A 14,251-nucleotide genomic window follows, 5' to 3' on the forward strand; every position below is an offset into this window, starting at 1 on the left:
ATGGAGCCGGGGTGCTGGTGGCATCGCGCTGGCACAGAGGTCGTGTTCTCCGGATTGGGGGGGGTCTCGCTGGCACGGTGGCAGCTCAGCTGCTCCCCGGCAGCTGTGGCTTGTCCATGTCTGCGTGGATTCCCTCTGCATCTGCCCCTGTCACTCCAGCGCTGGCGTGGGGGTAGCAGAGGGTCCCCCCGGCTTCTCCGGTGGCTCCGGTGGTGGTTGTGCCGTCACCTCTCCTTGTCTTTCCCCCCTTCCAGCCTGCAACGTCACCATCCACAACCGCTGCAAGGACACGCTGCCCAATTGCACCAAGGTGAAGCAGAAGGTGAGCGCCCACCTGGTGGCACCGGTGACACGAGCTGGCCGGTCTCAGCTGCTCCGAGGTCTTTTTTTGGCAGGATTGGGAGGGGGGGGAATGGGGACACGAGGACGGTGACGCCTGCCGTGACGCCTCTGCTTCCTCCCCCAGCAACAGAAAGCGGCGCTGCTGAAGAACAGCTCGGCACTGCAGTCGGTGTCGCTGCGCAATAAAAGTGAGTGGGGTGCGAAGCGCTGGGGCCGGGGGGGAGGGCAGCACTGCCCCCCCTCTTCCTGTTCTGCTGCCACCGGGGTTCTGGGGACACCCCCTCATGGAAAGGACACCCCTTTGGCTGTAGGGACACTCCCATAACCGAAGGGACACCCCCCAGCTTTGGAGTTGCCCCCCAGCAGTGGGGACTCCCTCCAGGTTTTGGGGACCCCCCTCACTTTAGGGTCCCCCCCCAACTGTAGGGACTCCCTCCAGGTTTTGGGGACACCCCTGGTGTAGGCGCAGCCCCCTTGATGGACACCCCCCATCCCCCTGACTGCAGGGACACCTCCCAGCTTTGGGGACCCCGAAGTTGTAGGGACAACTTTCTGGCTGTGGGACCCCCCAGCTGCAGGGACACCCCCTTTCCTCTGCGGGGGGGATGCCCCTGGCTGTGGGGACCCCCCCCCAGCTGCAGAGACACCCCCTTTCCTGTCTGGAGGGCTCCCACCCGCCTCTATGGACACCCCCCTCCCCATCTGAGAGGTGTCCCCCTCCCGGGCTGTGGGTACCCCCTTCAATTTTGGGGATCCCCCTGACTGCAAGGACCCCCTCCTGGCTGTGGGGACACCCCAGGCTGCAGGGGGACACCCCAATCTGCAACGTGACCCCCCCCTCCAGTTGCAGTGTCACCCCACCTGGCTGCAGGGACTATAGGGAACCCCTTTTGGCTGTGGGGGACCCCCCCCAGCTGCAGAGACACCCCTCGGTCTGTGAGAGCCCCCCCACCCAGCTATAAAACCCCTCTTCTGGCTGCAGGGACACCCCCCCTGGGTTGTGGGGACCCCCACGGGGTGTGGGACCCCCCCCGGGTGGGGATGCTGTACTGGGATGTCCCGTGGGGCGGTGGGGACACTGCACACAGCCTGGGGGGGGTGGGATGGGAGGGGCGATGCCACTGACCCCCCCCGTGTGTCCCCCCCCACCAGGTGCCATCCGGGAGCGCCCCAACTCGGCCATCTACCCCTCGGAAAGCTTCCGGCAGACGCTGCTGGGTCCGCGCCGCGGCCGGCCCTCCCTCTCCCTCTCCAAGAGCGTCTCCACCACCAACATCGCAGGGTAAGCGGAGTGGTTTTGGGGCTGGGGGGAGGAAAGGGGAGGACGGGAGGGGCCCCCGGGTGTCCCAGCATCGTGTTTATCATCTCTGGAGTGAGTCCAGAGAAGAGCAACGAAGCTGGGGAGGGGGCTGGAGAAGAAGAGGAGCGGCTGAGAGAGCTGGGGGGGTTGATCCTGGAGAAGAGGAGGCTGAGGGGAGACCTCATTGCTCTCTGCAACTCCCTGAGAGGAGGTTGTGGAGAGGAGGGAGCTGGGCTCTTCTCCCAAGGGCCAGGGGACAGGACGAGAGGGAATGGCCTCAAGCTCCACCAGGGCTGGACATCAGGAAAAAATTTTTCACAGAAAGGGTGACTGGGCAGTGTCCGAGGCTGCCCAGGGAGGGGGTTGAGTCCCCTTCCCTGGAGGGGTTTAAGGGCCGGATGGACGAGGCGCTGAGTGACATGGTTTGATGTTTGATGGGAATGGTTGGACTCGATGATCCAGTGGGTCCTTTCCAACCTGGTGATTCTATGTCCCACCCCCCCAGGACGTTCAACGATGAATCCCCGCTGGGGATCCGGCGGATCCTGTCCCAATCCACGGATTCCCTCAACATGCGCAACCGCACGCTCTCGGTGGAGTCGCTCATCGATGAAGGTGGGGGACGCAGCAGGGTGGGGGGGACAGGGAGGGGACATGGGGCATGGGGACAACCCCGCTCTGCTCCCGTCACTCTCCCGCACAGGCCCCGATGTCATCCTCAACCAGCTGATGAGCGACTTCGAGACGGACGGGAAGGGCTTCGAGGCGGATTCGTGGAGCCTGGCTGTGGACAACAGCTACCTGAAGCAGCACAAGATGGACGTCATGAAGCGGCAGGACGTCATCTATGGTGGGTGGCCTCGTGGGGACATCCCAGGGTGGCAGGGTCGGGGGAGGGGACATGGGGACAGGGTGCAGGGGGAGCTGGGGATGGAGAGACAGGGCAGGGGACATTGAGGTGGGTCAGGGATGCAGGTATGGGGGACATGGGGATGGGAGTGGAGGAAGGGGGACGCGGGGACAGGGTAGGGGACACGGGGATGAGTCAGAGATGAAGGAATAGGGGACACGGGGATGGGAGTGGAGAAATGGGGACACAAGGACAGGGTGGGGGACACGGGGATGGGTCAGGGATGCAGGTATGGGGGACATGGGGGTGGGAGTGGAGGAATGGGGACAGGAGGACAGGGTGGGGGACATGGAGGTGGGTCAGGGGTGCAGGTATGGGGGACATGGGGATGGGAGTGGAGGAAGGGGGACGCGGGGACAGGGTAGGGGACACGGGGATGAGTCAGAGATGAAGGAATAGGGGACACGGGGATGGGAGTGGAGAAATGGGGACACAAGGACAGGGTGGGGGACACGGGGATGGGTCAGGGATGCAGGTATGGGGGACATGGGGGTGGGAGTGGAGGAATGGGGACAGGAGGACAGGGTGGGGGACATGGAGGTGGGTCAGGGATGCAGGTATGGGGGACACGGGGATGGCTGTGGAGGAAGGGGGACACAGGGACAGGGTGGGGGACACGGGAATGGGAATGGAGGAATGGGGGCACGAGGACAGGGTGAGGGACATGGTGATGGGTCAGGGATGCAGGTATGGGGGACATGGGAATGGGAGTGGAGGAATGGGGACACGAGGACAGGGTGGGGGACATGGGGATGGGAATGGAGGAATGGGGACACACAGGGTGGGAGACACGGGTGGGTCAGGGATGAAGGAATAGGGATGAAGAGATGGGGACGTAGGGATGGGGAAGGGGACACGGGGATGAAGACGTGCAGGAATGGGGTCATGAGGATGGGGTAGGGGGCACAAGGATGGGTGGGAGATGGATGAATGAGGCTGAAGAGATGGGGACACAGGGACAGGGTAGGGGACAGGCAGGTCAGGGATGAGGGAACAGGGATGAGTCAGAGATGGAGGAACAGGGATGAAGAGGTGGGGACACGGAGAGGGCAGCGGACACATGGACAGGGTAGGAGACGTGGACAGGATAAGGGACACAAGGATGGGATAGGGGTGCAGAGATGGGGACAAAGGGACAGGGAAGGGGACGTATGGAGAGGGAAGGGGACGTATGGACAGGGAAGGAGACACAAGGATGTGACAGAGATTGAGGAACGAGGATGAAGAGATGGATACAGGGATAGGGCAGGAAAAAACGGATGGCAAAATTGGGACACAGGGACAGGTCAGAGGTACAGGAAGCGGGGACATGGGGACAGGACAGGGGACACAGGGATGGGCCAGAGATGCAGGGGCAGGAGTGATGAGATGGGGACACAGGGATAGGGCAGGGGATGCATGGACAGGATAGGGGACTCAGAGATGGGTCAGAGATAGGGGAATAGGGGACATGGGGATGGGTCAGAGATGGAGGAACAAAGATGAAGAGATGGGGGCACAGGGACAGAGTAGGGGACACAGGAAGGGGCCAGGGATGGAGGAATGGGGCTGCAGGGTTGGGGACATGGGGACAAGCCCCGTCTCACCCATCCCACCCCACTGCAGAGCTGATCCAGACAGAGATCCACCACGTCCGCACGCTGAAGATCATGGCCAACATGTTCCGCAAGGCCATGCTGGACGACCTGCAGGTGGACCCGGCCACGGTGCAGAAGATCTTCCCCTGCGTGGATGAGCTGAGCCAGATCCACGAGCGGTTCCTGGCGCAGCTCCTCGAGCGCCGCAGGGAGTCCCTGGCCCATGACAGCAACAAGAACTTCGTCATCAACCGCCTGGGGGACATCCTCGTCAACCAGGTGGGGATTGCATGGGGCCACCGGAGCCGGGGGGTGCTGGTGGGGTGGTACGGGCTCGCTGACATCCCCTCACCTTCCTCCTCCTCAGTTTTCGGGGGTCAGCGCAGAGCAGCTGAAGAAAGCCTACACGGAGTTCTGCAGCAAGCACACCAAAGCCGTGAAGGAGTACAAGGACCTGCTGGCCCGCGACAAGCGCTTCCAGCAGTTCATCCGGGTGAGCGTCCCTCATCCCTGCACGGCTCCGGAGGGGCCCCCTGCATGGATGTCAGTGTCTCTCTGCGGGCTCTGAGCTTCGTGCCTCGCTGGAACACCCTCTGCCAACGCTGTGCCTTGGTTTCTCCATCTGCGTGTGTCTTCCTAACAACTCTTATCATGGTTATGAGCCTTTGGGGTGTGGGTGATGCTAACAGGGTGCCCTGTGCTTCCTTCTTTCCCTCCCTCCGGGCAGAGGATGACGCGCTCCCCGCTGCTCCGACGTCACGGGGTGCCCGAGTGCATCTTGCTGGTGACACAGAGGATCACCAAGTACCCGGTGCTCATCGAACGCATCCTGAAGAATTCCAAAGGTAATAGGGCCGGGAGCGGGAGGGCAACATCACGGGAGCTGCCCGTGCCGGGGAGGGTCAAGCCCTGAGCGTGTCCCCCCTCAACCCTTCACCCCAGACAACGAGAGCGACTCGGCGGACCTGTCGCGGGCGCTGAAGCTGGTGAAGGAGCTGATCTCCTCCATCAACGAGGAGGTGCACACGTGCGAGATGAACTCGCGGCTCTGGGACGTCTACCGGCGCGTGGACGGCCGAGCCAAAGTGCAGCTGCCGTGGGAGAGCCGCACCGGCGTCTTCGGCAAGGACGAGCTCCTGCGGCGCAAGCTGGTGCACAGCGGCTGCATGCTCTGGAAGACGGCGGCCGGGCGCTTCAAAGGTGGGGAGCGGGGCCGGGGGGGCCAAGGAAAGGGGTGCCAGGAGATGGGGGTGCCCAGGGACCAGGATTCTATGGGATGGGGTTACTAAGAGGTGGGGGTACCAGGGAATGGGGACACTGGGGGGCCGAGGAATGGGGTACCAGGAGATGGGGGTGCCCAGGGACCAGGATTGTATGGGATGGGGTTACTAAGAGATGGGGGTACCAGGGAATGGGGATGCTGGGGGGCCAAGGAATGGGCTACCAGGAGATGGGGGTGCCCAGGGACCAGGATTCTATGGGATGGGGTTACTAAGAGATGGGGGTTCTGGAGGATTGGGGCACCAGGGTAAGGGGTACCAGGAGGAGGAGATGCCCAAGGACCAGGATGCTATGGGATGGGGTTACTAAGAGATGGGGGTACCAGGGAATGGAGACGCTGGGGGGCCGAGGAATGGGGTACCAGGAGATGGGGGTGCCCAGGGACCAGGATTCTATGGGATGGGTTTACTAAGAGATGGGGGTACCAGGGAATGGGGGCGCTGGGGGTCAAGGAGTGGGGTACCAGGAGATGGGGGTGCCCAGGGACCAGGATTCTATGGGATGGGGTTACTAAGAGATGGGGGTTCTGGAGGATTGGGGCACCAGGGTAAGGGGTACCAGGAGAAGGAGATGCCCAAGGACCAGGGCGCTATGGGATGGGGTTACTAAGAGATGGGGATACCAGGGAATGGAGACGCTGGGGGGCCAAGGAATGGGGTACCAGGAGATGGGGGTGCCCAGGGACCAGGATTCTATGGGATGGGGTTACTAAGAGATGGGGGTACCAGGGAACGGGGGCGCTGGGGGTCAAGGAGTGGGGTACCAGGAGATGGGGATGCCCAGGGATCAGAGCACTGTGGGATGGGGATACTAAAAGATGGGGGGTTTGGAGCATGGGGTCACCAGGGTAAGGGGTACCAGGAGGTGGAGATGCCCAGGGACCAGGATTCTATGGGATGGGGTTACTAAGAGATGGGGGTTCTGGAGGATTGGGGCACCAGGGTGAGGGGTACCAGGAGATGGGGGTGCCCAAGGACCAGGGCACTATGGGATGGGGTTATTAAGAGATGGGGGTACCAGGGAATGGGGACGCTGGGGGGACAAGGAATGGGGTACCAGGAGATGGGGGTGCCCAGGGACCAGGACGCTGTGGGATGGGGGTCCCAGGAGATGGGGATGCACAAGGAACCAGGGGCTGTAGGAAAGGGATACAAAGGGATGGGGGTGCCCAGGGACTGGGGTACCAGGCAGTGGGGGTAACCAGGAGATGGAAATGCCAGGGACTAGGGTGCTGTGGGATATGGGGGGACAGGAGATGGGGGTGCTGGGGGAGCAGGGTGCTATGGGATAGAGGGACTGGGGGATGGGGATGCCAGGGACTGAGGGTGCCAAGGAGTGGGGTACCAGGTGATGGGGATGCCAGGGATTAGGGTGCTGTGGGATGGGAGGACCAGGGGATGGGGATACCCAGGGACCAAAGTGCTGTGGGATGGGGGCCTGGGGCTCTGTGGGGTGGGACTCGCCACCCCCTTGCACCCACCCCAGCATCTCGCGCTCCCTCACAGACGTCCTGGTGCTGCTGATGACGGACGTCCTCATCTTCCTGCAAGAGAAGGACCAGAAATACACCTTCCCCATGCTGGTGAGATGCTTTATCCCAGGACCCCATATCCTGGTGGTTCCCACCACGTCTGGGACCGCTGTGCCGGCACCAGGATGGTGATTAACCCCATCACCTATCCCGCAGGACAAACCAGCCGTCATCTCCCTGCAAAACCTCATCGTGCGGGACATCGCCAACCAGGAGAAGGGGATGTTCCTGATCAGCGCGGCCCCGCCGGAGATGTACGAGGTCCACGCCGCCTCCCGCGACGACCGCAACAACTGGATGAAGGTCATCCAGCAGACTGTCAGCGTGTGAGTGTCACCCCGGGGGTGACTTCGAGGGTCCTCTGGGCTGTGGAAGGATGCGGATGGTGGGAAGGGTGGACACGGTGTGATGGAGCTGGGGGTCCCGGCACTGACTCCCCATCCCTTCCAGCTGCCCCAGCCGCCAGGACTTTCCCCTCATCGAGACGGAGATCGAAGCGTCCTTACGCAAGCTGAAAGGTGGGACCCAGCCCTGTCTCCGCAGCTCTCTTCATCCTCTCATCCCTACTCCTTCCCCCCATCCCTATTTTTCCCTCCTTTCCTGCTCATCCCCCCTCCCATCCCTCCTTTTCCCCCATCCCTCCTTTTCCCTCCAGTCCATCCTCGTCCCCCCAATCCCTGCTCATCCCCCCAATCCCTGCTCATCCCCCCAATCCCTGCTCATCCCCCCATCTCTCCTTTTCCCCCAATCCCTGCTCACCCCCCCAATCCCTGCTCATCCCCCCATCCCTCCTTTTCCCCCAACCCCCTGCTCGTCCCCCCATCCCTGCTCGTCCCCCCATCCCTGCTCGTCCTCCCAATCCCTGCTCGTCCCCCCATCTCTCCTTTTCCCCCAATCCCTGCTCATCCCCCCGAGTCCCTCCTTTTCCCCCATCCCTCCTTTTCCCCCATCCCTCCTTTTCCCCCATCCCTCCTTTTCCCCCCAACTCCTGCTCGTCCCCCCATCCCTGCTCGTCCCCCCAATCCCTGCTTGTCCCCCCATCTCTCCTTTTCCCCCAATCCCTGCTCATCCCCCCGAGTCCCTCCTTTTCCCCCATCCCTCCTTTTCCCCATCCCTAATTTTCCCCCCAATTCCTGCTCATCCCCCCAATCCCTCCTTTTCCCCCCATCCCTAATTTTCCCCCCAATCCCTGCTCGTCCCCCCAATCCCTGCTCGTCCCCCCATCCCTCCTTTTCCCCCATCCCTCCTTTTCCCCCCGAGTCCCTCCTTTTCCCCCATCCCTCCTTTTCCCCCCAACTCCTGCTCATCCCCCCATCCCTGCTCATCCCCCCATCCCTCCTTTTCCCCCATCCCTCCTTTTCCCCCCAACTCCTGCTCATCCCCCCATCCCTGCTGATCCCCCCATCCCTCCTTTTCCCCCCAACTCCTGCTCATCCCCCCATCCCTGCTCATCCCCCCAATCCCTGCTTGTCCCCCCATCTCTCCTTTTCCCCAATCCCTGCTCGTCCCCCCAATCCCTGCTCGTCCCCCCAATCCCTCCTTTTCCCCCATCCCTCCTTTTCCCCCAGTCCCTGCTCATCCCCCCCAGTCCCTTCTCATCCCCCCATCCCTCCTTTTCCCCCCATCCCTGCTCATCCCCTCCAATCCTTGCTCATCCCCCCATCCCTCCTTTTCCCCACGCTCCATCCTCATCCCCCTAATCCCTGCTCATCCTCCTATTCCTGTTTGTCCCGCCATCTCTTCTTTTCACCCCATCCCTCCTCACCCCGCAATCCCTCCTCGTTTCCCCTCTCCCTGCTCGCCCCCCCGACCCCGCTCTCCTCTCGTGGCCCCCCAGACCGCATCCTGCAGCACGACCGCAAGATCTCGGCGCTGCTGGAGGAGAAGGTCGGGCTCTTTGCCGACATGCTGGCCCTGGCCAGCGGCTGCGAGGAGCCCTCGCCCACCCTGGCCCCACGCTCCTTCTTCCACTCCGACTCCACCGACGGCTCCCGCGGGGAGAAGCTGATGCACGACGCCATCCGGGAGGGTACGGATGAGACTGCGGGATGGGGGTGTTCCAGCTGGGGAAACTGAGGCACACGATGCTGTGAAATGGGGATGTTCTGACTGGGGAAACTGAGGCACCTGGTGGTGTGAAATAGGGATGCCCTGACTGGGGAAACTGAGGCACCTGGTGGTGTGAAATGGGGATATTCTGAGTGGGGAAACTGAGGCACCTGGTGGTGTGAAATGGGGATGTTCTGACTGGGGAAACTGAGGCACCTGGTGGTGTGAAATGGGGATATTCTGAGTGGGGAAACTGAGGCACCTGGTGGTGTGAAATGGGGATGTTCTGACTGGGGAAACTGAGGCACCCGATGGTGTGAAATGGGATGCCCTGACTGGGGAAACTGAGTCACTGGGTAGTGTGGAATGGGGATGTTCTGACTGGGGAAACTGAGGCACCCGATGGTGTGAAATGGGGATGCTCTGAGTGGGGAAACTGAGGCACCTGGTGGTGTGAAATGGGGATGTTCTGACTGGGGAAACTGAGGCACCCGGTGGTGTGAAATGGGGATGTTCCAGCTGGGGAAACTGAGGCACACAATGCTGTGAAATGGGGATGTTCTAGCTGGGGAAACTGAGGCACCTGCTGATCTGGGATGGAGATGCCCTGACTGGGGAAACTGAGGCACCTGGTAGTGTGAAATGGGGGATGTTCTGACTGGGGAAACTGAGGCACCCGATGCTGTGAAATGGGGATGCTCTGACTGGGGAAACTGAGGCACCCGGTGGTGTGAAATGGGGATGTTCTAGCTGGGGAAACTGAGGCACCTGCTGGTCTGGGATGGGGATGCTCTGAGTGGGGAAACTGAGGCACCTGGTGGTGTGAAATGGGATGCTCTGAGTGGGGAAACTGAGGCACCTGGTGGTGTGAAATGGGGATGTTCTGACTGGGGAAACTGAGGCACCTGGTGGTGTGAAATGGGGATGCTCTGACTGGGGAAACTGAGGCACCTGCTGATCTGGGATGGGGATGCTCTGAGTGGGGAAACTGAGGCACCCCGGTGGTGTGAAATGGAGTTGCTCTGACTGGGGAAACTGATGCACCCGGTGGTGTGAAATGGGGATGTTCTGAGTGGGGAAACTGAGGCACCCGATGCTGTGAAATGGGGATGTTCTAGCTGGGGAAACTGAGGCACCTGCTGATCTGGCATGGGGATGCTCTGAGTGGGGAAACTGAGGCACCTGGTGGTGCGAAATGGGGATGCTCTGAGTGGGGAAACTGAGGCACCTGGTGGGTGCGAAATGGGGATGCTCTGACTGGGGAAACTGAGGCACCTGGTGGTGCGAAATGGGGATGCTCTGACTGGGGAAACTGAGGCACCTGGTGGTGCGAAATGGGGATGCTCTGACTGGGGAAACTGAGGCACCTGGTGGTGCGAAATGGGGATGCTCTGACTGGGGAAACTGAGGCACCTGGTGGTGCGAAATGGGGATGCTCTGACTGGGGAAACTGAGGCACCCGATGGTGTGAAATGGGGATGTTCTGAGTGGGGAAACTGAGGCACCCGATGGTGTGAAATGGGGATGCTCTGACTGGGGAAACTGAGGCACCCGATGGTGCAGGATGGGGATGCTCTGAGTGGGGAAACTGAGGCAGGGGCTGGGCTGGGGTCCCCGCCACAGCTCACCCTGCGCTTCCCCGCAGTGGAATGCCTGAAGGAGATCTTCACGTGCATCGGACGCGACCGGGACCAGAATAACCAGTGCGAGGCCGAGAGCTGCCCCAGCGCCAGCAGTAAGAGGGGACGGGGCCAGGCGGGGAGGGGGCCGCGCACAGCTCGGGGCCCCCCGGCGCCGTAGGGGGCTCATCCCTGGCCTCTCCCCACAGACGGCAACACCGGCAACATCAACGGCTCCGTGGAGTTGTGCAGGGCGGATTCAGACTCGGGACAGAGGGTGAGCGCGGTGGGGGGACACGGGGAGGGTGGGGGGGACAGCGCAGGGGCCCCCGTGCTGCGGTGACCGCGGTGTCGCTCGTCTCTCTCCGCAGGACGGGAACGGCAACCAGCTCCTGCAGAGGGTCTCGCAGGAGGTGAGGGGAGCGGGAGAGGGGGCTGAGGTGCCGCCGTGCCTCAGTTTCCCTGCTCCGGTTCGCGCTCACATCCCATCCTCTGCCCCCCCTTCCCCCCAGGAGATCAACCAGCGCCTGGTGAACCTCTACTCGCTGCTGCATGGGCTGCAGGTTGGTGGGAGCTGCTGAGGGAGGGGGGACGGGGGCAGGGTGGCACCCCCTGCTCGCATCCATCCCCCTGTGACCCCTCCTCTGCCCCTGCAGGCGGCGCTGCAGCTGCAGGAGGGTGCAGAGAAGCCCCCTGCGACCCCCCCTTTCCCCCCTGCAAGTGCTGCAGCTGCAGGAGGGTCCAGAGAAGCCCCCTGCCCCTCTGTGACCTCCCCTCTCTCTGTAGGCGATGCTGCAGCTGCAGGGGGGTGCAGAGAGGCCCTCTGCGACCCCCTCCCCCTTTCCCCCTGCACTGCTGCAGCTACAGGAGGGTGCAGAGAAGCCCCTTGTCCCCCCATCTCCCCCTGCAGGCGATGCTGCAGCTGCAGGAGGGTGCAGAGAAGCCCCCTGCCCCCCCGTGACCCCCCCCTCCACCTACAGTCTGTGCTGTGGCTGCAGGAAGGTTCAGAGAAGCCCCCTGCAAACCCCCCCTCTCCCCTTGCAGGCAGTGCTGCAGCTGCAGGGGGGTGCAGAGAAGCCCCCTATGACCCCCTCCCCCTTTCCCCCTGCACTGCTGCAGCTACAGGAGGGTGCAGAGAAGCCCCCTGCCCCCCCGTGACCCCCCATCTCCCCTTGCAGGCAGTGCTGCAGCTGCAGGGGGGTGCAGAGAAGCCCCCTATGACCCCCCCTTTCCCCCTGCAAGTGCTGTGGCTGCAGGAGGGTGCAGAGAATCCCCCTGTGTCCCCTCCCTTTTCTCCTGCAAGTGCTGCGGCTGCAGGAGGGTGCAGAGAAGCCCCCTGCCCCCCCCCGTGACCCCCCCTCTCCCCTCACAGGCAGTGCTGCAGCTGCAGGGGGGTGCAGAGCAGCCCCCTGTGACCCCCCTCTCTCTCCCTGCAGGCGGTGGTGAGCCAGCAGGACACGCTGCTGGAGCTGCAGCTGCAGGAGGGTGCCGAGAAGCCCCCCGCGCGCCGCCCACCTCCCCCCGCGGCGGCCCCCGCGGCCCCCGGCGAGGCTGCGCTGGCGCTGCTGCAGCGGCAACACGCGCTGGTGCAGGAGGAGCTGGGGCGCTGCCGGCAGCGGTGCCAGGAGCGCGCGCTCGAGGCGGCGGCGCTGGAAGCCCGGCTGCGGGACAGCGAGCGCGAGCGGGCGCGCCTCGAGCGGGACCTGGACGAGGCGCGACGGCAGCTGCGAGCCGGGGGGACCCCGGCCCGGGGGAGGCGGGGAGCGGGGGAGCCGCGGCGGAGGAGCCTGCCCGCAGGGGACGCGCTCTACCTCAGCTTCACCCCCCCCCAGGTACGGCGCATGCGTGACACAAGCGTGTTTGGGCTAGGAGATGGGCTCATGGGTGACATGAGTGTGTCTGGTCTCAGCTCTCCTGGGTTTGAGGTGCTGAGGAGTGGGAATGATGCGCTCGTGTGACACGAGTGTCTCTGGGCTCAGCCCTCCTGGGTTTGGCGTGGGAGATGGGCTCATGGGTGACACGAGTGTGTCTGGTCTCAGCTCACCTGGGTTTGAGGTGCAGAGTGGTGGGAAGGACGCGTTTGTGTGTGACATGAGTGTGTCTGGGCTCAGCAGGCCTGGGTTTGGGGTGGGAGATGGGCTCATGGGTGACATGAGTGTGTCTGGTCTCAGCTCTCCTGGGTTTGAGATGCTGAGGAGTGGGAATGATGCACTCGTGTGACACGAGTGTCTCTGGGCTCAGCCCTCCTGGGTTTGAGGTGGGAGACACGAGTGTGTCTGGTCTCAGGAAATTTGGGTTTGGGGTGGGAGATGGGCTCATGGGTGACATGAGTGTGTCTGGTCTCAGCTCACCTGGGTTTGAGGTGCTGAGGAGTGGGAACGATGCGCTCGTGTGACACGAGTGCGCCCGGCCTCAGCCCCCACAGGTTAGGGGGTGCGGGTTGGGGGGACACTCAGGCCTGACACTCCCTTTCCTCCCCTCGCCCCAGCAGCTGAGCCTCAGTTCCCCCCCTGCTACCTTCTCCCCTGGCCCCCGCGATGAGCTGGATTTCGGGGGGGCCGACCCGGAGCGGCTGCGGGAAGGCGAGGACGCCCTGGATGAGCTCCTGGAGGACGAGGACCTGGGCAGTGGCCGCTCGCCCCCCGCCAGCCCCCGAGGTGAGACCCCCGGGGTGGGATGTGGAGGGGGCGCGGGAGCCGGGCCTGGGCCCCCCCGCCCCACTTTTCCTGGGGGTCGCGGGGCTCACCTGCTCTCTCCCCATAGATTTCCCGAGGATGCAGGATATTCCGGAGGAGGCGGAGAACAGCCAGGAGCTAAAGGAGGGCGATGGGGGCTGCTCGGACAGTTAGGGACCGCCTGCAGACCCCCCCCCGGCACCCCAACCCCCCCAGCACCCCAAAACCCCCGCGCCCCAAGGATGCTGGAGGCAGGATGCGGGATGGGGGGGTTGGAAAGATGCTATTCCCATGGGAGCCTTGTGGGGGTTGGGTGGGGGGGTCTGGTTGCCCCCTTCCCTCCTCCAAACTGGATGGGGGGGGGTGACAAAAACGGTTTGGGACCGGTGCCCCCCCCCCCGCCTTTATTTATTTATTTTGTTGGTTTGGGGTGGGAGGGGGCAGGGGGGGCGTCCCAGTCTGTCCCGACGCTGGGCAGGGTGGGACACCCCCTTCTCTCTGGTGGGGGGTGAGGAGCTCGCCCCCCTCTCCCCCCCGGCTTTGGGAGGGGCTGGGGGGGGTTGGTTGGTTCCACTGGGTTTTAAATGTAAAAAAATAAGAAGGAAAAAGACAAAAAAAAAAAAGGAAAATGATTAAAAAGAGGAGTTTGGACCCAAAGTGTGTGTGGGGAGGGGGGGAAAGCGGGAGGTAGGGGGAAAGCGGGGGGTGGGGAGCAGGGCTGGAGCGGGGGGTCCTGGGGCTGTGGCATGTGCTGAATGCGTCAGGACTCAGCAGTGCAGTGAGTGGGGTCTCATCCCTACAGCGAGGGTGTGGGGTCTCATCCCTGCAGTGAGTTTGTGGGGTCTCATCCCTGCAGTGAGTTTGTGGGGTCTCATCCCTGCAGTGTGTGGGGTCTCATCCCTGCAGCGAGTGAGGTCTCATCCCTGCAGCGAGTGTGTGGGGTCTCATCGCTGCAGTGTGTGGGGTC

General features: G+C 63.2%; 1 protein-coding gene across 5 annotated transcripts in view; it reads left to right on the forward strand.

The window, feature by feature from the left end:
- Positions 1 to 13,579, forward strand: part of ARHGEF2 (Rho/Rac guanine nucleotide exchange factor 2) — a 29,300-nt gene extending 15,721 nt beyond the window's left edge. For 4 of the 5 annotated variants that reach the window (XM_069878603.1, XM_069878601.1, XM_069878604.1 and 1 more), the window contains 20 exons: positions 255 to 322; positions 467 to 530; positions 1,495 to 1,624; positions 2,148 to 2,257; positions 2,346 to 2,492; positions 4,158 to 4,408; positions 4,497 to 4,622; positions 4,857 to 4,974; positions 5,072 to 5,329; positions 6,916 to 6,992; positions 7,098 to 7,267; positions 7,392 to 7,459; positions 8,779 to 8,970; positions 10,636 to 10,725; positions 10,819 to 10,886; positions 10,981 to 11,022; positions 11,122 to 11,172; positions 12,046 to 12,441; positions 13,098 to 13,266; positions 13,373 to 13,579. In XM_069878603.1, the coding sequence (XP_069734704.1) occupies positions 255 to 322; positions 467 to 530; positions 1,495 to 1,624; positions 2,148 to 2,257; positions 2,346 to 2,492; positions 4,158 to 4,408; positions 4,497 to 4,622; positions 4,857 to 4,974; positions 5,072 to 5,329; positions 6,916 to 6,992; positions 7,098 to 7,267; positions 7,392 to 7,459; positions 8,779 to 8,970; positions 10,636 to 10,725; positions 10,819 to 10,886; positions 10,981 to 11,022; positions 11,122 to 11,172; positions 12,046 to 12,441; positions 13,098 to 13,266; positions 13,373 to 13,458 (2,681 nt within the window). In that variant the 3' untranslated portion in view covers positions 13,459 to 13,579. The remainder of the gene's footprint in view (positions 1 to 254; positions 323 to 466; positions 531 to 1,494; positions 1,625 to 2,147; positions 2,258 to 2,345; positions 2,493 to 4,157; positions 4,409 to 4,496; positions 4,623 to 4,856; positions 4,975 to 5,071; positions 5,330 to 6,915; positions 6,993 to 7,097; positions 7,268 to 7,391; positions 7,460 to 8,778; positions 8,971 to 10,635; positions 10,726 to 10,818; positions 10,887 to 10,980; positions 11,023 to 11,121; positions 11,173 to 12,045; positions 12,442 to 13,097; positions 13,267 to 13,372) is intronic. The other variant, XM_069878600.1, reaches the window with a different exon arrangement.
- The last annotated feature ends 672 nt before the right edge of the window (positions 13,580 to 14,251 follow it).

The sequence above is a fragment of the Phaenicophaeus curvirostris genome, chromosome 29, assembly GCF_032191515.1.
Source record: "Phaenicophaeus curvirostris isolate KB17595 chromosome 29, BPBGC_Pcur_1.0, whole genome shotgun sequence".
NCBI lineage: Eukaryota > Metazoa > Chordata > Aves > Cuculiformes > Cuculidae > Phaenicophaeus > Phaenicophaeus curvirostris.